Raw genomic sequence first — 26,911 nt, 5'->3', positions numbered from 1 at the left:
AGTCACATAATAAGTTGCATGGACTCTCTGTGTGCAATAATTCTATACCAGAGAGTTTTTCGGGATAAAAAATAAATGAAATGGAGCTAAGCACAGGCAAAATTCTAGAGGAAAACCTGGTTGTCTGCTTTCCACCAGACACTGGGAGATGAATTCACCTTTCAGCAGGACAATAACCTAAAACACAAGGCCAAATCTACACTTGAGTTGCTTAACAAGAAGACAGTGAATGTTCCTGAGTGGCCAAGTTAGTTTTGACTTAAATCTACTTAAAATTATATGTCAAGACCTGAAAATTGTTGTCTAGCAATTATCAACAACCAATTTGACAAAACTTGAAGAATATTTGTAAGAATAATGGAAAAATGGTGTGGAAACTCTTAGAGACTTACCAGCAAGACTCACAGCTGTAATAGCTGCCAAAGGTGCGTCTACAAAGTAGAAGACCTCTGAGACTTCTCATTAAAGCCTTCAGTAGTTAACTGCTCTACATTTAGCTTGTCCCCCCCCCCCCCATCAATCTACACCCAATACCCCATAAAGACAAAGCAAAAACAGTTTTTAAATTTTTTTTAGCAAATTTAAAATAAAGAACTGAAATATCACATTTACATTAAGTATTCAGACCCGATTACAGCCGCGAGTCTTCTTGGGTATGACGCTACAAGCTTGGCACACCTGTATTTGGGGAGTTTCTCCCATTCATCTCTGCAGATCCTCTCAAGCTCTGTCAGGTTGGATGGGGAGCGCCGCTGCACAGCTATTTTCAGGTCTCTCCAGAGATGTTAGATCGGGTTCATGTCTGGGCAACTCAAGGACATTCAGATACTTGTCCCGAAGCCACTCCTGCGTTGTCTTGGCTGTGTGCTTAGAGTCGTTGTCATGTTGGAAAGTGCTGCCACCACCATGCTTCACCGTAGGGATGGTGCCAGGTTTCTTCCAGACGTGACACTTGACATTCAGGCCAAATAATTCAATCTTGGTTTCATCAGACCAGAGAATCTTGTTTCTCAGGGTCTGAGAGTCCTTTAGGTGCATTTTGGCAAACTCCAAGTTGGCTGTCATGTGCCTTTTACTGAAGAGTGGCTTCCGTCTGGCCACTACCATAAAGGCCTGATTTGAGGAGTGCTGCAGAGATGGTTGTCCTTCTGGAAAGTTCTCCCATCTCTACAGAGGATCTCTGGAGCTCTATCAGAGTGACCATCAGGTTCTTGGTCACCTCCCTGACCAAGGCCCTTCTCCCCCGATTGCTCAGTTTGGCCGGGCGGCCAGCTCGCCAGAGTCTTGGTGGTTCCAAACTTCTTCCATTTAAGAATGTTGGAGGCCACTGTGTTCTTGGGGACCTTCAATGCTGCAGACATTCTTTGGTACCCTTCCCCAGATCTGTGCCTCGACACAATCCTGTCTCGGAGCGCGACAGACAATTCCTTCGACCTCATGGCTTGGTTTTTGCTCTGACATGCACGGTCAACTGTGGGACCGTATATAGACAAGTGTGTGCCTTTCCAAATCATGTCCAATCAATTGAATTTACCACAGGTGGACTCCAATCAAGTTGTAGAAACATCTCAAGGATGATCAATGGATACAGGATGCACCGGAGCTCAATTGAGTCTCATAGCAAAGGGTCTAAATGCTTATGTAAATAAGGTATTTCTGATTTACTTTATTTTATACATTTGCAAACATTTCTAAAAACCTGTGTTCGCTTTGTCATTATGGGGTATTGTGTGTAGATTGATGAGGAACATTTTGTATTTAATCCATTTTAGAATAAGGCTGTAACAAAATGTGGAAAAAGTCAAGGGGTCTGATTAATTTCTGAATGCACTGTATACCAGAGTTGCCAGGTTATAAACTATATCAGAGAGTTGTCAGGTTATATACCATACCAGAGAGTTGCCAGGTTATATACTGAGTTGCCAGATTAACCTGCCAACCCTCTGGTATAGATTATAACCTGACAGTAGCTCTCCATACTGAGAGTTGCTAGGTTATATTCTATACCAGAGTTGCCAAGCAATCCTCCTCTTGGGATGCTAGTAGCTATCCTCCCTCCTGCAGGAATCTGGTCTGACCCTACTACACACTTGATTCTAATCTATAGTAATAGCTCAGTTGGTAGAGCATGGCGCTTGCAACGGCAGGGTTGTGGGTTCGATTCCCACGGGGGGCCAGTATGAAAAATGTATGCACTCACTAAAACTGTAAGTCGCTCTGGATAAGAGCGTCTGCTAAATGACTAAAATGTAAATGTAATAGATCCATGACGTTGATTAACTGAATCTGGTGTGTCAGAGTAGGGCTGAAGAAAAAGCCTGCACAGCCAGTAGCTCACTAGAACAGAAATCTCCAACCATGTTCCTGGAGAGCTAGCCAACTAGAGGTTTTTGCTCCAACGCCAGTTGTACCTAACCTGGTTCAGTTTATCAACCAGCTAATTTTTTGAATCAGGTGTGCTAGATTAGGGTTTGAGTGAAAACCTACAAACGGTAGCTCTCCAGGAATAGGGTTGGAGAGCCCTGCTCTAGAATATACATTTTCCCTCTACCTGTGTGTTCACCTCAACCTACAGAGGTATCCAGATGCACAGTAGGAGTCCTCATCCCGAGTGAGAGCATGATCCTAACCGGCTTATGCAACAGACCTTTCCCAGATTCTCTCCTCTACCGCACCACAGTGGAGGTCCCAGCCAGAGTCATAGCATGGTGTGTTCCCCCAGCCAGGCCATTATATAATAGCATTATGTAGGCTAGGTCTGCCTGCCTGCTGTGAGGGGGACTCCACCGCTATCGAACTGTCTGTCACAGAGACCCAGTGTCACCACACTAACAAAGTCACCCACTCATCAAGATCATATAAATATAATTACTAGTGTACAGGACCAAAAAACACTCAGATATATACACAGATTATTTCCTGTAAAAGAGCGAAAGGAAGGACCTCAAAGTGATTGTGTGTGGTGTGTTCACAAAGCCCAAACTAACATTGACCACCATAACAGTCAGTTGAAATTAATATGGCATGGCACTCACTTTATTTTCCATTATGTGTACAGTACTTCAGTGTGTAATTCTGCTATGCGTAAACTCACACTCAAATCGGTCTGATGGCGGTGATATGATTCAAGGCTGACTTCATGGACTGGCTACAGACCCATCTCTCTGTGCTCCTCCTCCCCAGCCGAACCCATTTGGTCCTCAATGAATATACTGTTGGGCTTGTGTTCAACCCCCTCCTCATGCCGATCTTGTGATGGGGAAATCACATTCCCTCTCACTCCCTTGTCGAGAGAGAGAGAGCGCGAGAGAGAGAGTGTGTGGTGTGGCTGCATGGGTAATCCTGCGTCACAAGAAAATAAGAATAATCCTATTGGAGCGTAATCCTGGTCATGTGATCAGGGTTATGGAATGAAGCCAGAGGCGATGGGAGGTTCTGGAATCCCTGTTGGCTTGGACTGATGACATCATGTGATGACATCATGTGATGACATGTCTTTGGTCGGTTTCCTCTACTTCTCATGTTCTGGAATGTCCCCGACGGAATGAAGTAAGAGTAGTGTTGAACAGAGTAAAGCACTTGATTCCAAGGTTGCTGCAGCTATTACATGGAAAATGCTATTTAACTTGTAGACGGCATTAGGCATTGATTGTCCTCATGTGAATTGAGCTGACATTTCTGGCTTTTGAAGGGAGAATGGCAGAGACACTATTTTTAATATGTCCCAAAAGAAGTGCCAAGGGCACTTTCTACTTATCTGAAAGAGGTGCATAAAACTAATAATCTCAAAGAAAATCTAGCAGAAATATACAGTAATTTGGAGGGGCAACAGTCCCACCTACAGGACACCATGAACTCTTAAAATAACAATAGAACACTGGAAGACATTTCAGAGATTATCAGATTTATTACATTTGATCATGATAAGGAGAGGCATTAGAGATACATGACAGATTTGTATGACAAACCATAAAACATTTGAATATAAAGCTAGTCTATAGTCTGACTGAATAGGTATTGTGTAGCAAATCTATAGGTTTAAAGGCACTTTTACAAATCTCCTTAGCTATAAAAAGAAATGTATATGTACGTTGTAATCAGACACACCGTGATATGTGTATAAAGCAAATAACAAAAAAACAAGAGAAAGTGCATTGGAGGAACAATCATGTAATAATGTTTACAACACCCTCTAGACTATGCTAATTTGTAGTGATGACACCCTGCCAAAAATGTAGTGGGTGGACTGAGCAAGGTATATTGTGAAGAGAGATGATCTAAATGTTGTGCAAATCTGAAGAGGAGTGGAACGGGTAATGCAGAAACACCTGAGTGGAATTTACTTGGCTGGTTGAACACACTGATCGTGATCATACGATTTGAGGACTTAATAAGCCATTTTAGTAGATTCGCTGACCAGAAAAGGTAGGAAATATTATTAAAGCGTGAAACCAAGCCCATTTGATTTGTATGTATATATTTTTTTAAACACACAAAAAAAGATAAAACCAACCTTAAGTATGGCCAACAACAACAACTTGGACTCATTGGTAGACTTAAAATAGTAAACAAAAATCCGGAAAACTCAAATTAGTATAAATGTTTGGTATGGTAGGTAATAATTTGTGGATGTCCATCATCCATTTTGTATGATATGTTACGAATTACAATTTGTATATGTTATGAATTGTAATTTGTACGATATGTTACGAATTCCAATTTGTTGTGACTAAAGTTAGCTAGGTGGCTAACGTTAGCTATGCTAGTGGTTACCCCCTAGAGTCTACGTCCGCACCCCCGTGAAAATCTAATTAGCATAATACTAAAAAAAATCCCCATTAAAACTGTCTGTTTAAGATAGACAGGTTTTTTTGGGGGGCATGGTCTGCGTCTCAATCCACCGCAGCCGCCAATGGCAGTGTTCCTCATCTGTGGTGGAAGGTGGCCAAGCTACAGAGGTGTTTGCCAGACCTTGAGACATCCCGAAAATCGCTCTTCTCACGAAAAAGTCTGTAGCATCTGAACGGTTCGGCCTACAAACTAATATGACCACTATGGAAAGATGACTCTCATTAACACAACCCCCACGGGACTCGTCTGAAGTCGGTACCGCCGATCTGCCAACTTCTGTCTGTAGCGTCCGAAAAGCTTGGGCTACACACTAATATGACCCCTCGATGGAAAGGTGACTCTCACGAACATGTCGGTTGTTTTGCTCTAGGATGCCCACAAGCCTCACAAGACTCGTCTGAAGGTAGCCCGGTACCATTAAAAACATATATGGAAGTATGCAATGTGTAACTTTTTGAGCTCCCTGACCAAATTCACATAGAAATGTGTGTTATAGAACTGTCATTCTCATTGAAAGCAAGTCTCATCTGTTTTATGTGCACTATTTCTATGCTTCCGTTTAAGTTTAGTTTTTGCATCTTTTACTTTCAGTTTTGTACACCAGTTTCAAACATCTGAAAATTCAATATTTTTGCTTATGGAAAATATATTTCACTGTGGTTTAGATGGTACAATGATTCTCTACACTATACTTGCTTGTTTTGTCACAAACTGAAATTAGTAAATGGAGGTACGATTTCTGCATAGTGCATCTTTAAATATGGGTAAAAAATTCACTATAATTTCCTGATCTTATATCTCTCAGACATAGGACAGACGCTTTAAAACAAACTTCCTTTTGATACATTTTTTTTACTATTTTTTATTGTATGAATCTGTTATTCAATGAGTTTCTATGGGCAAATAGCAGTAAGTCCAAATTCCATGTTATATAAAATTCTAAATCAAATCACTAAATGATCCTTGGTATGACTATTTAGACTCTTAAGGATTAAGGTTAAAGGGTTAAGGTTAGGGGTAGCTAGCATGCTAAGTAGTTGCAAAGTAGCTAAAAAGTATTAAGTAGTTGCAAAGTTGCCAATTAGCTAAAATGCTAAAGTTGTCAGTGATGAGATTCGCCCACCCATCCACCCCGTCCAACCACCCTCCTTTCGTTTTTGCCTTAAGTAACCTGTTTTATATAACCATACCAAACGTTGCATATAATACTTATTTGAGTGTCCCGGACATTCGTTTACTATGTTATGTCTAGTCAATGAGACCAGCCCCCCCCCCAAAAAAATAAAAAAAATAATAATTATGACAGTGGTCCCCTTCTTCAAGCAGCACAATGAAAATATGTAAATCAAAACATGCCAAACAATAAAGTCCCTTAGCAAATCTGAAAAGACACCCACCCTATTCCTACTTGGGAATAGGGGTGCCATTTGGGACTTAGCCCTGGATGGAATGTGTATGCCTTTAGTTGAAGTCTCGGTTAGAGAAGATGAGAGGAGCTACCAGGGTCCAGAGGTAGAGACACAGGCCTATCCAGCTAGAGCTAATCTTCACCCACACAGCTGGCATACTGCTCTGCATGGCCTGGTAGTCTGCGTCAGGTCTGGGGAGAAATCAGGATCAATCACATTTTATTTACCATCTCAAAAACACATAGTAGACCATGTGTGATGGTTTGAAATTGGGTCGTCTGAGTCCCACAAGACTCTTAGCCTGCTGACCTAAAGCCCAGGCATTAAGTCGGGGAGCTGACGCATGTGTCCAGGCGTCGAACAATGTGAATCACCTCAGTTATACCTGTACACATCCCTGTTCCTCTATCCCCTCAGATATAACCAAAGAAAACAGAGCTACTTACTGGTACCAGTTTGTGAGTGTCATCATGATGTAGAGGGAGGCCAGGAACAGGCTGAAGTGGAAGAAGGAGTACGAGTAGGTGACCGCATCTTCCTCATTGTCCACGGCCCGTCTGACTCCGTCATCCCCCGTGGCCGCCTCGTGGTCGTCTGCAGCCAGACCCTGGCCCTCCTCTGTCTGCATCAGCCTGTTCACCTGGGTGTTGTTGGACGAACGGATGCTGCAGGCGAGGAGTGGGAAAGAGCAGGAAACCCGTTAGGAAAACAGAGAAGTGATGACGTGGACAGGCTTGAATAGTCTGGATTTCATTTGAAACAGAGCTCTGAACCAGTGTTTCTCAAATCCAGTCCTGAGGATCCACAGGCTTGCACATGTTTAATCTAGCCCAGTACTTAGATCAGGCGTCTCTGGTCTGGGCTGCTACAAAGAGTGCCCGGTCCTGTCCTGTGGGTCCCCAGGATTGGAGAGAACCCTACTCTAGGTTGTGATGTCATACCTGGCGTAGAGAGTGCAGAAGAAGAAGATGACCAGTCCTATGATGCCCTGTGCATCCCACCACTGGACATCTTGCCCTGGGGCAGGTGTAGGGCTGAGGGTGTTGTTCACCAGACTCAGCAGGCTGGGGTTACACTTACGGTCTGTAGGGAGAGAGATAGAATATTGCCAATCTGATGAAGGCTATTGAAGGCCAAAATGTTATGCTTTTAACCTAAATAAAACTACAAATCATCAGCTTTTAATTATGAGCTAGAGTCACGTTTATTTTTCTATTTCTCTTGTGATTTTTGGCTGCAACTCATCTAATGTTGGATGAAGTGATCACTGACCCAAGTTGATCTTTCGGGTAGAATATGGTTCTTCACATAAAGTCTTTGTTGCAGACTTCCCATTAAGTGATTTACATGAGTCAGTATGCAGCCATGTGGGTCAGGGTTACGAGCATTGTGAACCATGACTCTGAACCAATGGCTGAACAGGGTCATCAGTAGGGTCATGATGAAACTTACTGGGGTTGTTGGTCATGGCGGACCATGTGACATACATGGTGTAGAGGGAGATGAGGGAGGCCTGGAGCAGGCCTGAGCTGGGCTGGGCCTCCTGGGGGAAAATAAATACATAAATAAGTAAATAAACAAGACACAGACACACAAAACACATTAGTCTAATTTTGTTCAACAACATTCACATTAAAAAATAATTCACTCATTGTTTAGAAGGTGCAATATGCAGAAATTGCGCCGCCATTCCCTGGTTGCTAAAATTCAACTAGTTCGCCTAATTTCAGTTTGTGACCAAACAAGCAGTCATTGTGTAGAAAGTCCTTGTACCATCTAAACGACTGAAATATTTCCATGACCAAAAATATTGTATTTTCAGCTGCTTGAAGCTGGTGTACAAAACCTAAAGTAAAAGACAAAAACAAAACTTAAGAACGGAAAGCATAGAAATAGCACATAGAACAGATCTACCTCTTGTTAGACTTGCTTTCAATGAGAATGACAGATCTATAACTCAGTTACATATTGTAGTTACATATTGCAGCGTTAACATTTTGATGATCTTTAATAATTGCAAACATCGCTAATATTTACACTCCTGAATGAACTTCAGTATGTGTATGTATTTCAAAGAGTGAGGAACAAGACTGAAACAGCCTGCAAAGAAACATCGTACTCAATAAAACTATGGGAACTTTCAGTGTGCAGGTATCAATCTTTCGAGACTGAAACATCACCTGAACTTTGGGCAGGATGGCAATGATGGAGATGATGATGCAGAAGATGAAGTTGAGGCTGATGAAGACCTTGTGTTCTGTGCAGTCATCTCCTGTGGTGTAGTAGACATAGAACAACACCACAGCAGAGAAGGCCAGGGCATAGTGCAGCACAGTGAACGACAGGAGAGCTGTGGGAGGGGAAACATAAGAACACATCCGATTATGGCTTCCCGAGTGGCACAGCGGTCTAAGGCACTGCATCGCAGTGCTAGAGGCGTCACTACAGACCCGGGTTCGATCCCAGGCTGTTTCACAGCCGGCCGCAACCGGGAGACCCATGAAGCGGCGCACAATTGGCCCAGTGTCGTCCGGGTTAGGGGAGGGTTTTGCAGGCCGTGATGTCCTTGTCCCATCACGCTCTAGCGACTCTTGTGGCAGAATTTAAATGAGATAGACTACACTCATTTCAATCAGTAGACTGTATTAACGATCAGTACCTGCAAACCAGCACTTGCTGTTTCCCTCCTCAGCATTCTCCAGCCAAGACTGGTTCCAGGTGTGAGAAAAGTCCACCAGCAGGATCAGCTGGATGATGATGAAGATGAAGGAACCCACCACGCCAAAGTAGAACCACACTGGAACACACACACACACACACACACACAGTGAGTTTGTTAAAAGTCAAATGTGCAAGGGGTGATTAATTGACCATAATTGACTACACGTTATTGGCAGTGACAATGCGTCACTTGGGCCGGGCCCACCAATATCCAGGAGATTTGCATTCAATCCTGATAATTCATGTCACAACAATATAGCATATCAGTAAGCAAACAATTTAATTGTATTTTAAAAAATTGCTTGATCTAATAAGTATGTGGTCGCTTTCTCATTGTATTGGTACATTTTCGTTTAGTCAGGCAGCTCCAAAATGCAACTGTTCCAGCCTCGCTCAGTGCTTTCTGTGGTGGAGAGGCAGACAAAGAAAGTACAGAGCGCTGGCGTCGTTGAACTTCTCTGGTTGCGCGTAATTGGCTGAGGGTCTGGTCACTCATGGGGACACTACTTCACCGCAGCACCTGCTGGGAGAGCTAGCCATCAAAAGCCCTTATTCGGTGCTCCATTGATTTACAGTGGAAGTGCCCGCCCAAGAAGGCTCATTGCCATTGGCCACAGATAAAGCAACATCTTACGCTCGGTAACTTTGATTGGACTGATGTGTCAACGTCATAGCTAGCTAGTTGTTTACCACGTCTTCAAGCTAGGTAGCTTAGCTAGGTGAAACATGTCAACTAGCTTTGCTATCTCCTAGCAAATAATTTTCAAACTTAGCATTATGTGGTTGGTGGTGGATCATGAAGCAGTGGCTAACATCTATTTTGAGGTAGGCTAGCTATAATATCCTATAGGCTACATGTCTTATTGTTGATGTTTGATGGCAGACTAATACCCATGGAACCACATGTAAAAGAAAGGTTAGTTATACATTAATTTGATGGAACTGTAACTGTTCAATAGATGAAGCAAGGGAATAGCGTTATAAAATGTTGCATATTGTTAACCGGGCCCATTTGTAACAGGCAGGCAGACGCACGCAGTGTTGCAATAATGCAGACCGATTACTAGCTAGTTTACTCTATAAAAGTATGCTCGACTAACGTGGTCTTCCATGCAATATGAGCTAAAGATATGGGAAGTAGCCATTAACTGTTCATAACCCAAATGTTATAACGTTTGTGTGTGTGGCTCAAAACTAATTTCTGGGATTGGTGATTAGTGCATTCAATGTGTAGCAGTTTTGATGCATACAGTGGGGGGGGGAAAGTATTTAGTCAGCCACCAATTGTGCAAGTTCTCCCACTTAAAAAGATGAGAGGCCTGTAATTTTCATCATAGGTACACGTAAACTATGACAGACAAATAATTGAGAAATTATTTTCCAGAAAATCACATTGTAGAATTTTTAATGAATTTATTTGCAAATTATGGTGGAAAATAAGTATTTGGTCACCTACAAACAAGCAAGATTTCTGGCTCTCACAGACCTGTAACTTCTTTAAGAGGCTCCTCTGTCCTCCACTCGTTACGTGTATTAATGGCACCTGTTTGAACTTGTTATCAGTATATAAGACACCTGTCCACAACCTCAAACAGTCACACTCCAAACTCCACTATGGCCAAGACCAAAGAGCTGTCAAAGGACACAAGAAACAAAATTGTAGACCTGCACCAGGCTGGGAAGACTGAATCTGCAATAGGTAAGCAGCTTGGTTTGAAGAAATCAACTGTGGGAGCAATTATTAGGAAATGGAAGACATACAAGACCACTGATAATCTCCCTCGATCTGGGGCTCCACGCAAGATCTCACCCCGTGGGGTCAAAATGATCACAAGAACGGTGAGCAAAAATCCCAGAACCACACGGGGGGACCTAGTGAATGACCTGCAGAGAGCTGGGACCAAAGTAACAAAGCCTACCATCAGTAACACACTACGCCACCAGGGACTCAAATCCTGCAGTGCCAGACGTGTCCCCCTGCTTAAGCCAGTACATGTCCAGGCCCGTCTGAAGTTTGCTAGAGTGCATTTGGATGATCCAGAAGAGGATTGGGAGAATGTCATATGGTCAGATGAAACCAAAATAGAACTTTTTGGTAAAAACTCAACTCGTCATGTTTGGAGGACAAAGAATGCTGAGTTGCATCCAAAGAACCCCATACCTACTGTGAAGCATGGGGGTGGAAACATCATGCTTTGGGGCTGTTTTTCTGCAAAGGGACCAGGACGACTGATCCGTGTAAAGGAAAGAATGAATGGGGCCATGTATCGTGAGATTTTGAGTGAAAACCTCCTTCCATCAGCAAGGGCATTGAAGATGAAACGTGGCTGGGTTTTTCAGCATGACAATGATCCCAAACACACCGCCCGGGCAACGAAGGAGTGGCTTCGTAAGAAGCATTTCAAGGTCCTGGAGCGGCCTAGCCAGTCTCCAGATCTCAACCCCATAGAAAATCTTTGGAGGGAGTTGAAAGTCCGTGTTGCCCAGCGACAGCCCCAAAACATCACTGCTCTAGAGGAGATCTGCATGGAGGAATGGGCCAAAATACCAGCAACAGTGTGTGAAAACCTTGTGAAGACTTACAGAAAACGTTTGACCTGTGTCATTGCCAACAAAGGGTATATAACAAAGTATTGAGAAACGTTTGTTATTGACCAAATACTTATGTTCCACCATAATTTGCAAATAAATTCATTAAAAATCCTACAATGTGATTTTCTGGATTTTTTTTCTCATTTTGTCTGTCATAGTTGACGTGTACCTATGATGAAAATTACAGGCCTCTCATCTTTTTAAGTGGGAGAACTTGCACAATTGGTGGCTGACTAAATACTTTTTTTCCGCACTGTATGACCTTTGTGATTGCGTTTTCCCCACCAATATTTTTTGTAAAATTGCCACTGGTTATTGGTGTTTAGAGGAAAATATTTAACATTGTAGTAATATAATAGTGCATACCTGTGTTGAATGTCCCGTCTGGAATGAAGAAGGCTCCTACAGTTATCCCCACCAGTATAAGGAACTTGAAGAACCAGAATCTGAGTGGACAAAGCCACAGGCATTCATTCAATACATAACATCATACAAAAACAAGTTGTGTCTGTGCGTGTGTGCACCATAAAAATTAAAATAATAAAAACCGGTAATATTTTATAGGGCAGTATTGCAATATTTTTTCCATGGCAAAAAAATAAAAAAATGAAGCAGACCCCAACCTATTTGCTCCCTTAACCTGCTGTATGTAAAACATTGTGTGCTATAGATTAGAATATCAATAAATGTGACTCTGGATGACACCATAATGATGTTTGTTTCCAACATTAGTGCTTTTTTCCTAAAGAAGTTAAATCCGCTTCCTGTTTTGTTTCCTTGCCATGATACAAAGAGTATTACGATCCTGGTATCCTCCCGGCCCTAATATTTTCAGCTGGTATGTAAACAAATAAGGGTGTGGGGGATGCTGCACTGCCCTGGTCTGGCCAGCAGAGGGCAACGTTGTATTCCCGAACATCACTATCCACTCCTATAAAAGCCGCTACATACCCGTTCTGTAGTGAGGCTCGGGGGTCCTTGCTGCTGCGAACGCGGATCATGATGATGGAGAAGAGAAAAAAGAAGCAGGCCATGGCAAAGCACATGCGGTACACAGACTTATAGCCCACGATGACATCACAGTTCATCTTGTTTTCGATGCCTGGTATGGGTATGGAGGTTCCGCCCACACAGAACCCTGGTATCTGATAGATCAGTGAAGAAACATAGTAAAAATAGAACCAACAATGTACATGACACAGGTCAAAACGTTGTCAACCACAGGGCCGTCTACACCAGCTTGTGTGACCAACTGGGTTCGAACCAGGGTCTCCTGCAAGCTAAGTCTGTGTTAGCCCGCTGAGCTAAACCCTTAGCATTAGTTCAGGGAGCTAACACAAATGTGTAGGTCTCAGGCAAGGCTCCTCATCAAGCAACTAAGACCAGGGTTGTGTTATGTGGTGTTACCTTCTTGAGCTGAGTCTCCATGCCAGGTAGGATCATGATGACAGAGACCAGAGACCCCAGCAGTAGCAGGAAGGAGAAGGCCAGCCGGGACACAGTGGAGTTGTAGGTGGAGGGACAGCATCCTGACAGCAGACACGGAGCTGAGCCACACAGACACGATGCCTAGATAGATAGATAGGACAACACAGACAACTAGTCATATTTTTGGTGTGCCAGAGGGAGAAGGAAGGCATAAGAGGATAGATGAGATAATCTTGCAAATGCGTGCATGGTTTGAGTGTGTGTGTGTGCAACAAATCTACTGTGCGCCACCGCCTGTTGTTATTCCCTGTATACAGCTCCATTCTTGTGTATTTTATTTATTGTGTTGGTTACTATTTTATATTATTAAACTCTGCATCGTTGGGAAAGATTCATAAGCAAACATATCACTGTAAAGTGACACATTTCTGTATTTTATTTTTATTGGCACGGCAACCATTGCGTTTTCCATCCAAACGAGCTCAGACAACTGATAGTTCGGCCTCCGACCGCAAGGCACTACAGAGGGTAGTGTGTACGGCCCAGTACATCACTGGGGCAAAGCTTCCTGCTATCCAGGACCTCTATACCAGGCGGTGTCAGAGGAAGGCCATAAAAACTATCAAAGACTCCAGCCACCCTAGTCATAGACTGTTCTCTCTGCTACCGCACGGCAAGCGGTACCAGAGAGCCAAGTCTAGGTCCAAAACGCTTCTTAACAGCTTCTACCCCCAAGCCATAAGACTAATGTCTACACCTGTTGTAATCTGAGCATGTGGCAAATACAATTTGATTTGGTTCTATTGAAGGTAATCCTGCCAGTGACAATGACAGGGGCTGCCACTCATTAAATTACATTACAGCAAAGAACTCTAACACAGCCCCCTGCCTGATACGTGCTCTTTCTCAATCAACATCTTTCCATGATTCCTCGTCTTCCCTCTCCTTGCCTCCTTCTATAAACACATTGGTTGAGATCCAAGGTCCCTTTCCAAAGTGTTTTAAGAAGAAGCGAGAAGAGGATGGGAGGAATCAGGACAGATGAATTGAGGAAGAGACCCAGTGCTGTGCACGTGTTGTATGATGTCACAGAAGGATAATGGTCCTTGGGAGGCATCTCTCGCCGCTCTCTGATGATTCATGCAAACTCAAGTCTAGAGATGCTGTGTGAACTTTTAACAAGGCACACCTATTAATTGAAATGCATTCCTGGTGACTACCTCATGAAGCTGGTTGAGAGAATGCCAAGTGTGTAAAGCTGTCATCAAGGCAAAGGGTGGCTACTTCGAAGAATCTAAAATATAAAATATATTTTTGATTTGTTTAACACTGTTTTGGTTACTACATGATTCCATGTGTTATTTCATAGTTTTGATGTCTTCATTATTATTCTACAATGTAGAAAATAGTAAAAAAAGAAAAGAAAAACCCTTGAATGAGTAGGTGTGTCCAAACGCTGGTACTGTAAGTATTCAGACCCTTTACTCAGTACTTTGTTACCCAACGCTTAGGTTTACCTCCACTTTACTCATATCCTTCAATATCCTTGTCTGTACATAATGCCCTGAATCTTTTCTACAACGCCCGGAAATCTGCCCCCTTTATTCTATGTACCCAACGCACTAGAAGACCAGTTCTTAAAGCCTTTAGCCGTATCCTTATTCTAGTCCTCCTCTGTTCCTCTGGTGATGTAGAGGCTAACCCAGGCCCTGCAGCCCTCAGTATCACTCCTACTCCCCAGGTGCTATCATTTGCTGACTTCTGTAATCGCAAAAGTCTTGGTTTCTTGCACGTAAATATCAGAAGTCTACTTCCTAAGTTTGAGTTATTCACTGCGTTAGCACACTCCGCCAACCCTGATGTTCTAGCAGTGTCTGAATCCTGGCTTAGGAAGGCCACCAAAAATTCTGAAATTTCCATCCCCAACTATAACATTTTCCGTCTAGATAGAACTGCCAAAGGGGGTGGAGTTGCAATCTACTGTAGAGATAGCCTGCAGAGCTCTATCATACTATCCAGGTGTGTGCCCAAACAGTTTGAGCTTCTACTTCTAAAAATCCACCTTTCCAGAAATAAGTCTCTCACTGTTGCCGCTTGCTACAGACCCCCCTCAGCCCCCAGCTGTGCCCTGGACACCATATGTGAATTGATTGCCCCCCATTTATCCTCAGAATTCGTACTGCTTGGTGACCTAAATTGGGATATGCTTAATACCCCGGCCATCCTACAATCCAAACTAGATGCCCTCAATCTCACGCAAATTATCAACGAACCTACCAGGTACAACCCTAAATCCGTAAACATGGGTACCCTCATAGATATCATCCTGACTAACTTACCCTCTAAATACACCTCAGCTGTCTTCAACCAGGATCTCAGCGATCACTGCCTTATTGCCTGCGTCCGTAACGGGTCCGCGGTCAAACGACCACCCCTCATCACTGTCAAACGCTCCCTAAAACACTTTAGCGAGCAGGCCTTCCTAATTGACCTGGCCCAGGTATCCTGGATGGATATAGATCTCATTCCGTCAGTAGAGGATGCCTGGTTGTTCCTTAAAAGTAATTTCCTCTCAATCTTAAATAAACATGCCCCATTCAAAAAATACAGAACTAAGAACAGATATAGCCCCTGGTTCTCCTCAGACTTGACTGCCCTTGACCAGCACAAAAACATCCTGTGGCGTACTGCATTAGCATCAAATAGCCCCCGCGATATGCAACTTTTCAGGGAAGTTAGGAACCAATATACACAAGCAGTCAGGAAAGCAAAGGCTAACTTTTTCAAACAGAAATTTGCATCCTGTAGCACTAACTCCAAAAAGTTTTGGGACACTGTAAAGTCCATGGAGAATAAGAGCACTTCCTCCCAGCTGCCCACTGCACTGAGGCTAGGAAACACTATCACCACCGATAAATCTACAATAATTGAGAATTTCAACAAGCATTTTGCTACGGCTGGCCATGCTTTCCACCTGGCTACCACTACCCCGGCCACCAACTCTGCACCCTCCGCTGCAACTTGCCCAATGCCCCCCCCCCCGCTTCTCCTTCACACAAATTCAGACAGCTGATGTTCTGAAAGAGCTGCAAAATCTGGACCCCTACAAATCAGCTGGGCTAGACAATCTGGACCCTTTCTTTCTAAAACTAGCCGCCGAAATTGTCGCAACCCCTATTACTAGTCTGTTCAACCTCTCTTTCGTAATGTCTGAGATCCCCAGAGATTGGAAAGCTGCCTCGGTCATCCCCCTCTTCAAAGGGGGTGACACTCTAGATCCAAACTGCTACAGACCTATATCCATCCTGCCCTGCCTTTCGAAAGTATTTGAAAGCCAAGTTAACAAACAGATCACCGACCATTTCGAATACCACCGTACCTTCTCCGCTATGCAATCCGGTTTCCGAGCTGGTCATGGGTGCACTTCAGCCACGCTCAAGGTCCTAAACGATATTATAACCGCGATTGATAATAGACAGTACTGTGCAGCCGTCTTCATCGACCTGGCCAAGGCTTTCGACTCTGTCAACCACCGCATTCTTATTGGCAGACTAAATAGCCTTGGTTTCTCAAATGACTGCCTCGCCTGGTTCACCAACTACTTCTCAGATAGAGTTCAGTGTGTCAAATCGGAGGGCCTGTTGTCTGGACCTATGGCAGTCTCTATGGGGGTGCCACAGGGTTCAATTCTTGGGCCGACACTTTTCTCTGTGTATATCAATGATGTCGATCTTGCTGCTGGTGACTCTCAGATCCACCTCTACGCAGACGACACCATTTTGTATACATCTGGCCCTTCATTGGACACTGTGTTAACAAACCTCCAAACGAGCTTCAATGCCATACAACACTCCTTCAGTAGCCTCCAACTGCTCTTAAACACTAGTAAAACTAAATGCATGCTTTTCAATCGAACGCTGCTGGCACCCGCCCACCCGACTAGAATCACCACTCTCGACGGGTCTGACCTAGAGTATGTGGACAACTACAAATACCTAGGTGTCTGGTTAGACTGTAAACTCTCCTTCCAGACTCACATTAAGAATCTCCAATCCAAAGTTAAAGCTAGAATCGGCTTCCTATTTCGCAACAAAGCCTCCTTCACTCATGCTGCCAAACATGCCCTCGTAAAACTGACTATCCTACCGATCCTTGACTTCGGCGATGTCATTTACAAAATAGCCTCCAACACTCTACTCAGCAAATTGGATGTAGTCTATCACAGTGCCATCCGTTTTGTCTCCAAAGCCCCATACACTACCCACCACTGTGACCTGTACGCTCTTGTTGGCTGGTCCTCACTACATGTTCGTCGTCAAACCCACTGGCTCCAGGCCATCTATAAATCACTGCTAGGCAAATCCCCACCTTATCTTAGCTCATTGGTCACCATAGCAGCACCCACCCGTAGTCTGCGCTCCAGCAGGTATATCTCACTGGTCATTCCCAAAGCCAACACCTCCTTTGGCCGCCATTCCTTCCAGTTCTCTGCTGCCAATGACTGGAACGAACTGCAAAAATCTCTGAAGCTGGAGACTCTTATCTCCCTCACTAACTTTAAGCATCAGTTGTCAGAGCACCTTACCGATCACTGCACCTGTACACAGCCCATCTGAAATTAGCCCACCCAACTACCTCATCCCTATATTGTTATTTATTTTGCTCTTTTGCACCCCAGTATCTCTATTTGCACATAATCTCTTGCACATCTAGCATTCCAGTGTTAATACTAATTGTAATTATTTTGCACTATAGCCTATTTATTGCCTTACCTCCATAACTTGCTACATTTGCACACACTGTATATATATTTTCTGTTGTATTTTTGACTTTATGTATTTTTTTACCCCATATGTAACTCTGTGTTGTTGTTTTTATCGCACTGCTTTGCTTTATCTTGGCCAGGTCGCAGCTGTAAATGAGAACTTGTTCTCAACTGGCTTACCTGGTTAAATAAAGGTGAAATAAAATAAAATAAAACCTTTGGCAGTGATTACAGCCTGGAGTCTTCTTGGGTATGACGCTACAGCTTGGCACACCTGTATTTGGAGAGTTTCCCCCATTCTTCTCTGCAGATCCTCTCAAGCTCTGTCAGGTTGGAAGGGGAGCGTCGCTGCACAGCTATTTTCAGGTCTCTCCAGAGATGTTTGATCGGGTTCAAGTCCGGGCTCTGGCTGGGCCACTCAAGGACATTCAGAGACTTGTCCCGAAGCCCCTCCTGCGTTGTCTTGGCTGTGTGCTTAGGGTCATTGCCCTGTTGGAAGGTGAACCTTCACCCCAGTATGAGGTCCTGAGCGCTCTGGAGCAAGTTTTCATCAAGGATCTCTCTGTACTTTGCGCAATTCATCTTTCCCTCGATCCTGACCAGTCTCTCAGTTCCTGCCGCTGAAAAACATCCCCACACATGATGCCGTCACCACCACGCAAGGTTTCCTCCAGACGTGACGCTTAGCATTCAAGCCAAAGAGTTCGATTTTGGTTTCATCAGACCAGAGAATCTTGTTTCTCATGGTCTGAGAGTCCTTTAGGTGGCTTTTGGCAAACTCCAAGCAGGCTGTCATATGCCTTTTACTGAGGAGTGGCTTCCATCTGGCCGCTCAACCATAAAGGCCTGATTGGTGGAGTGCTGCAGAGATGGTTGACCTTCTGGAAGGTTCTCCCATCTCCACAGAGGAACTCTTGAGCGTTGTCAGAGTGACCATCAGGTTCATGGTCACCTCCCTGAACAAGGCCCTTCTCCCCCGATTGCTCAGTTTGGCCAGCTCTAGGAAGAGTCTTGGTGGTTCCAAACTTCTTCCATTTAAGAATGATGGAGGCCACTGTGTTCTTGGGGACCTTCAATGCTGCAGACATTTTCTGGTACCCTTCCCCAGATCTGTGCCTCGACACAATCCTGTCTCAGCGCTCTACAGACAATTCCTTCTACCTCATGGCTTGGTTTTTGCTCTGACATGCACTGTCAACTGTGGGACCTTATATAGACAGGTGTGGGCCTTTCCAAATCATGCCCAATCAATAGAATTTACCACAGATGGACTCCAATCAAGTTGTAGAAACATCTCAAGGATGATCAATGGAAACAGGATGCACCTGAGCTCAATTTCGAGTCTCATAGCAAAGGGTCTGAATACTTATGTAAATAAGGTATTTCTGTTGTTGTTTTTATACATTTGCTAAAATTTCTAAAAACCTGTTTTCGCTTTGACATTATGGGGTATTGTGTATAGATTGATGAGATTATTATTTTATTTTTTTACCATTTTCAGAATAAGGCTGTAATGTAACAAAATGTGGAAAAAGTAAAGGGGTCTAAATACTTTCCGAATGCTCTGTATGCAGGCTGTATGCACCAGGGCAGGCCATAAAGTGGAGCAGCAGTCACAAGCCTTGCCTCCGAGGGTGTAACCATTACATTGTAGGTAAAATCAGACAGACAGGGCTTTCTGGTGACGTGAGAATGTGGTATAAACTCTTCAATAAAGGGTCAGTAGGCCTATCACTCTGTACATGGTAATTATAGTGGTGTGGGGGTCCCCAAAATTGGAAGACATTCACGTTTTATTGTTCCAGTAGGCCTAGAAAACGTTTTCAGTGACTATCAAATCAAATATATTTAACATGATTATTGAACTCGCCCGCAACATGGCATGAAATATGAAAGGGAATCATTTCAGTCACGCGGGTAATTTGGGGTGGGGGGAGGGTTACAGCGTGACGCACTGAAACTGTACAGAAACCGGAAATTAGGCTAATATGAAACTGCTGACTTTTCCAGCAAATAAAACCATGTTCATTGACCGACAAAACATGTGTTTATTTTCCAAACGTAAGTATTTAAAACGACTTCAGATCAACATAAAACATATTAGAATATACCTGCTGGGAAAACAGAGAAAATGTGTCTGTGTTTACATGAGCACCCACAAACAAATGTCATTGCACACTCTCACTCTAACAAAGTGAGCAAAACGACAAATAGGAAGTTCAATAATTGATACTTACACAGCTGGCGATTGAACACAATGCCATACACGCTCCCATTTCAGTTTAGAATGTATACTCCAGTCCTAAGTAAACGTAGAAACCCCAAAACGTCAACAAGTGAGACTTGAAAACGTTTAACTAAAATGTCTCGTTTCCTCCGATGCTATTCAAGCAGCAACAGGGCGTGTCTGAAGAATCAGTTACACCCTTTTGTTCCTCGGGTAACTCAACACCTTCGACGGTGATAGGTCCATAGGTCTCTTCAACCCAACTTCTGGACTAATCAGCTGCTGATGCGTTGAATAATTGAATAATATAAATAGGCTCACATTCTGACGGAGTTTTAAAGTTCAGAATTACATTTTTATATTTAAAACAACCTTATACTGTAATGGTTAACACACAGAGAAATGTACGTTTGTGCATAATATAAATAATATTCATGCTTGTTGATAGATGCAAAAAATCCTGTACAGTCAAATGTGTAAATCACCTCATTAATCAACATCACTAGGGAGAAGCATCAAAAGGTGCATTGTGGGTAGGACGTCAGGGCAGTCATATCTGTATTTTGCTGCAGCTGAAGAGGAGAAATGGGAGTGGAGAGCACGCTTATTTGAAATGGAAAAGCGTCCTGGTAGATATTGATAAAGAACATCTATGTGCTCAGTGGGATGCACTGTTGACCGCTAAATTCCGAGGGGTTTGTGCTGATTGTACGGAGATTGTGACAGCTGGTTAAATGGCGTCCCTTGAGAAGGCAAGAACAAGATGCATGTCAGGAGAAGTACAGTATTATAAGTGTACTGTACTTGGCACTTAACCCTAATTGCTCCTGTAAGTTGTTCTGGATAAGAGTGTTTGCTAAATGACTAAAATGTAAATTCCTCAGGAGCAGACTGGCCATCGGGAGTTTTGGGCAAATGCCAGGTGGGCTGGTTCATTTTTAGCCCAATGAGCCTGTCTAATTTGGGATTTTGCACTTAATCATTCTGGCTAATGGGAGTCACGAAAAAAGGTGTAGTGGGGGGGGGGGGGGGGGGTAAGGAGAAGGGCCAGTTAGAAATGCCAGTGCCGATTTACGGTTCCAATCCGCCAGTGGAGGCTGCTGAGGTGAAAATGGCTCAATGGCTGGAACGGAGCAAATGGAATAGCAAACCATGTTGGATACCATTCCACTTCAGTCATTACCACAAGTCCGTTCACCAATTAAGGTGCCACCAACCTCCTGCGCAGTCCACCCATTACAGCTAGAGTTCACATTGCAAGCCCAATTTTCCTAGGAATGCCCTGTGACTTCCATGTTCAATCAGGAACCTTAAGATTCACATTAATCCAGGATGTGATGTCTGGCTATGCAAACCAAAGGTGAATCTTGGCAATGTCAGTTTGCAGCAACATGCAACAGTGAAGGTGTTCCAGACCAAGTGCAACATTGTTGGTTGAGCCTGCTGGGCATTCACGTCACAAATGAAGGCAATATTTCAGATTACTCCTGCATGTCATGCATAATGGTAAAGACAAACTAAGTCAAAGTAGCATTAAATAATTTATTTCTCAAAGAGGTTAACAGGCATCGCTTGGGTTTCTCGTGTTCTTTTCAGATATCTGATTGAGATTACAGTGTTTGGTGGTACTGTGGTAGTCCATTCACTGGTTGAGTTCTCCAAGAGCAGATGTGGTGGTGCTGATAGTTGTAGGGTCATCCTCCTTGTGTGCTGGGACATCAGGATCGGCACCACCCTCAGTGAGTTGGAATGTGCTGCTGTTTGGAGCTAGTCTAATATGGGCCAACACTGCAACCGCACCTTCAATTCTAGAAATACAAAAGTGTTAGTGGACTGGAACATTTCATAACTTCTTTATGAAACCACATCAAAAGCTCTGAAGGCTGATATGTACAAGTGATACTGGCAAATGCCATGTGCAGGTTGGCATTTATTGGGACGGGTCTTGTCCTGGAGGCGGAACTGAGCAATTTCCACTAGATGTGCCAGCTGAAAAGTCAAAATTGGCTACATTGTAAAAATGTATGCTTTTTGGTCTTAATTTAAAGTTAGGCATTAGTGTGGTTAAGGTTTAAAAAAAAAAATCAGATCTTATTACTTTGTGGCAGCTAGTGACCATTCTGCTGAGCCATCCCAATGAATGCCAACCTGCTTGCCATGCCCTGGTCATTTCCTTCTAAATTGCAGTACCACGAGCCCATACATACCTTTTCAATAGGTTCCAATCTTAGACCGATCCGTCACCCAGATCTTGAATCAGACCCTCTTTCTGTGGTAACCTTTGCTCCAAGGTCTTCAATGGGCTCAGGTGTAGGAATCAACTCTGGGTCTGGAGTGGGCTCCAGCTCTGAGGACAGACTATTTAGCACAGAGCCTACATGCAATTGTCATACATGCAAAACAGTAAAGTACGGTCATTACCTCTTTGGGCAATTAGTTCTTTCTGCCTGATGAAGCCATCATATGTTGCAGAGCTAACAAAGCCATGCTTGTTGTTGGGTCCAACCCTCAGGCCCAAGGGACTACCCGAATTTTGGGATTGGGCGAAATTAGGTCCTGGAATTAAATGTAACAGGTTAACACAGCCAGTGTTGCCAGAATTGCTAGCCTATATGGATATGAAAAGACAAGTGTCCAAAATGGCACCCAATTACCTAGAGAGTGCACTACTTTTGACCAGTGCCTCATGGTCTGGGCAGTAGTCTAGACATCCTGGTTGCCTTCCACAAATGTCACTGGCTTAACACTTCTGTACGTAATAGAATGTCAGTTTGACATAGAGGAACTAAGTCTGCCTAAATCACTACCTTATCTCTTTGAATAAATACAAAATAGTAGCTAGCAAGATGGAGCAGAGGTTATTTATAAATGAGTGCATTTTGCAAGTGGCTAGTTTGCATAAACTACCTTCACTAAAACCACTGTAAAGGTTCCCTGCCAAATTTGGTTTCAAATCATGATGTTCTGTTATGTCTGCCTCGTGATTTGTTGGGAGCCATCTGTGAAGAGGACCCACCCCAGATTATTAATTTTCTCACCAAGTTGCCAAACGAGTCAGTCATTGAAACCAGACCCTAGTCACTGCGGTTGCCTGGAGTTGGGTTAGCAAGACTACCGGTTTGAAGGTTGTGCACTACATAAGGAATAAGGTCATGCCATTTCAGATAGTCACATTACCCCTCTTGAAGTCCATGCCACTCTTCCAACGACTGCCAGGTGATACGGGCCTCCGGTCCCCTGTTGCAGAGTGGAAGCCAGGTATATCGATACCTTCCCTCATCCGTGGAGATAGAGGTGTACTCTTCTGTTTAGTTGGGAAGACCATCATGGGGCCCAAAGTAGTATCCTGGTCCCATACTAAAAGGACACAGGCAAGGTAAGCGTCACTAACACATTTGCAGTGAAGACACTTTCAATTAGTCCTTCCTCAATTCCCATCTCTACCATGGAGGTCCCGCCCTTTGAACCCTCTTCTGCAATGTGTTTTGAGATGGAGGGGAGGGGGAATAGAGGGATTAAGATGCCAAATACACCTTTCTTGGCCTTCATCCCAATCCTCCAATTGTCACCAGAAGCTGGGGACTCGCTGCTGTAGCCACGAGGTTCAGGTCGGCTACCACCTAGTCTTGGACTGAGGGGACGTCGTGCTGGAGCTTGATCAACCCCCTTCAGGCTTAGACAACGGCCACATAGCAAATCATTCTCGTCGGCAGACCTCCATCTGAAATGTATGAAAGAAGTATTCAAGGAACAATTTTAACAAATGCTATGGTTATGCCAGTGGATAGGTCACAGCCCAGTAAGAGTAGCTAAGGAAATAAATCACATCTCACACCTGCCATCAATGAAGGAGCATGCCTTGTTGCTAGGCTCTGCATGGTCCATGACAGGGACTGCAATAAGGTGGCAGGTGATGTACAGCTATAAAAAAAAACAGGATGAGTAGAACAAAGATACAGAATCACAGTAGCCTACATAATGGCTGTAAATGTTACTGTAGCATCATTTACCAACTACAGTACCCATAATGCCCTCCACAACATCTAGTTTTTAAAATACTGCCCTCACCTCTGCCCTGTCCTCCTGGTGGAACCTAAAGGCATCAATGTGGAACCAGAGCTTGTTGTCCTGGGTTCTACGCATGAAACCAGAGTGGGAACCAGGCAGCTGGGAATCCATCAAGCACCTGGAGGGAGACAATAGAAAATACATACTGGGGCATTGGTTCATCTTCCTTGGTAGCCAATGAAGAACCCTCAAAGAAACCGCCAAGCACCATGTCGGGGAAAATAGTTTATACAGGGACAGCGCATAGACAGAGCACTCATCTTTATATCTGTTCCATTATAGAGTATGACAGCACCATCGAGGCTACAACCCATTGATATCCCCACCCAGTTGTCTTAAATGGTAGAAGCCCTCAAATGGCGTTTGTCCCAAGAGGCCTCTATCATTCTCTATGGGCCAGCCAGAAAAGTCATTCTATGTAGCCACTAGTTTGATAAGCCATTTTCCCCCCTGCTTACCCATCATTCTCAATGAAGACATATCTGGGGACAGAGTTGCTGTCGGGGTCCAGTGTGGCCACACAACTGCTAACAAAGACCCTGAGCCTGGTGTGGTGAGCAACCCTGACAGACGCTTCCATGTTGATGGGATCACCCAGGAAGTAGACTCCAGAACCCCGCTCATAGAGCCAGTCACCTGGACAGGAAGTGGCAGTAAAGACAGGTTATCCAATAATGAACTAAAAAGGAGCCTAATGTTACTCCTTATAGTCCAAGGACCTTACATGTTCTGTTTAGATGTGAATTGCCTCTGGCAGCAAAAGCATCTAAATGTGATTACATTTTCAATTGCAGTATGGTTCTAGAAACAAAGCCTTATTTCAAATTACAAAGTAATTTCACACCTGCAAAACACAGTAACAGTTGTAGCCGACAGTATTTCAGTGACAACACGTTTGTGGCGTCAGTCTTCCGTTTACCCAGGTGTTCGAAGATACAGATAACTAATTACCACAGGTACGCCTCTGCCTTCTGTATGTTTTCCATTAACAAGCGCTGTCACATGGAAATGTCTGAGGGAAACCTATAAAAGCTGTAGTAATTTAACTTTGTTTTTTGAATATGTCTCGCTGATATGAAAGATACGTTCCCAAAACCGTACTGCAACGATGCCTTTTAACGTTATCGCGCGTCGATCTTTAAAGCGACCCCAGACAGAATACATTGACAAAAGGGCATCTAATAATGGGTTAAAATTAGTTTTTTTTTTTTACAGGGCCATATTTAGTAGGCAAACTATATAACATTACTGATGGAAATGTCACTAATAACGGTGTCGGATGTGATTGCGTATTTTGCATGTCAGATGGGCATTTGTGCTACATAGTATATATGAACATTCAATTCACGGGTTCAACCAAGCTACTGGGAGAGCGCGATGGTATCCTTTTGATTATCTGAAGGGTCAACAAAGTTGTACCCTATTCAAGCATTCCAGGATTTAATACCCACTAGTCATAAGCTTCAATGAGAACTGCAGGGTGTCTTCAGCTGACACTGCGGCGGTGAAGGGGATCCAGGTCGGCTGGAGAGAGGCACTGTCCAAGCTATACTTCCTGAAACAAAGAGTACAGGCCGGTAAACAAACCAACAGGGCTATGCAGTATTCATATGATCGTCATACAACAGTATAGCCTAAACTCACCTTTCATAATGACACTCAATTGGGATTACAGCACCATCCATTCGAATAACCCCATCTGGAGTAGTTCTGGGTGTATATCTCAGGAGGTTTGTGTAGATCAAGGAGTCTTTGTTCATCTGTGGATTCACAAAACAACATTTAGGGAAGGTTGTTTCAAGAAGTCAACTACTGAAACAAACAAAACAATTACCAAATGCTTGGTTCCACAGTCCGATAGTGCTGCAAATATTCTGTACTCATCTCCGGCTGCTGTAGCCTTACAAGGCTCTTGGTCTTCGTACTGTTCAACTCCAAGGCGCAGGTCATCCACGTCGATTAGATTACCGAGTTTAAACAGATCAGCCTTCACGACTATCGCCATGTAGTCTGAAAAGCACGTCACAGCGACCGTTTCAACTCGAACTGGTCTGGAAACTGTTTGTTGGTGAAGTGGAAGCTGTTTAAAGGGTGGACGATTGTCAAATTGCGACGTTCGGCTTGGAAGTTGTTGTTGCCATGTGTCAGTGCTGTAAGTATATGAAAAAGTAGGAGAGATTAAGTTTTCCACCAGTAAAAACAAAACCAGTTGCTTTAACAACACCCTGAGCGCGTTTGCCATCATAAAGCCCATGCCGCCAACAATTAATGTGACTCTGTAGGTTAGAGGACAGCGTGCCTCTGCTATGCTACAATTGATGAAACTGAGGTAGCTTTTAACAACCAACCAGGCTGCACACCTGGGCTGGATTAGGCCCTAATTGGGCCTTGCATCTGATTAGTCAAGATCTTTAATTGGTATGCATGTTGGGCGTGTTCCTCTGCCCAGGCGTTGCTGATGCATGCCAGCTCTTAAAACGCCTGGATAGGTATTTTACATATCAGCTAACACATCATATGCTATAGCAATCTGTAGTGATGGGAAACCGAGGCTTTCTGTAGGTTTCGGCTCTTTCAACAAATTGTGCCGGGAAACGGTTAATTACTCAGAGCGTCATTATCTGTTCACAATGCACATTAGTGACATCTGCTGGTCAGCAATAAATAGCAGCGTGGGATTATCAGAGAGGTATTTGACTCTGTTCTTTTAATTGTAACACGGTGGCACAACGGTAAATCATTGGATATAGTGGCCTATAATCAGTTGGAATACCAGGTTCTCATCATGCTTCTCTTTTTTTCCTTCAAATTGACTATTTTTCAAAAACGTAATCTATGGTATTATTTAGG

General features: G+C 43.6%; 2 protein-coding genes across 2 annotated transcripts; both read right to left on the bottom strand.

Moving 5' to 3' along the window:
- Positions 1-3,883: 3,883 nt before the first annotated feature.
- On the bottom strand, positions 3,884-20,169 carry LOC311132638 (serine incorporator 1-like). The gene is made up of 10 exons (XM_084165890.1): positions 20,004-20,169; positions 12,981-13,142; positions 12,525-12,718; positions 11,940-12,019; positions 8,920-9,057; positions 8,441-8,610; positions 7,713-7,803; positions 7,202-7,343; positions 6,707-6,925; positions 3,884-6,451 (listed from the first exon to the last, which is right to left on the bottom strand). The coding sequence occupies exons 1-10, from the start codon at positions 20,040-20,042 to the stop codon at positions 6,313-6,315; spliced, it is 1,374 nt and encodes a 457-aa protein (XP_084022016.1). The 5' UTR covers positions 20,043-20,169; the 3' UTR covers positions 3,884-6,312.
- Positions 20,170-22,233: 2,064 nt separating this feature from the next.
- Positions 22,234-26,315, bottom strand: LOC311131906 (zona pellucida sperm-binding protein 3-like; the record flags this gene model as incomplete). Its single annotated transcript, XM_084165019.1, has 10 exons — positions 22,234-22,340; positions 22,415-22,549; positions 23,171-23,350; positions 23,527-23,714; positions 23,829-23,914; positions 24,062-24,179; positions 24,520-24,697; positions 25,513-25,616; positions 25,706-25,821; positions 25,896-26,315. The coding sequence occupies 10 exons, from the start codon at positions 26,313-26,315 to the stop codon at positions 22,234-22,236; spliced, it is 1,632 nt and encodes a 543-aa protein (XP_084021145.1).
- Positions 26,316-26,911: the final 596 nt, after the last annotated feature.

This window comes from Coregonus lavaretus, assembly GCF_964263955.1.
Source record: "Coregonus lavaretus genome assembly, chromosome: 7".
Taxonomy (NCBI): Eukaryota; Metazoa; Chordata; class Actinopteri; order Salmoniformes; family Salmonidae; genus Coregonus; species Coregonus lavaretus.
The sequence above is the reverse complement of the archived record's forward strand: the minus strand, read 5'-3'. Positions and strand labels throughout refer to the sequence as shown.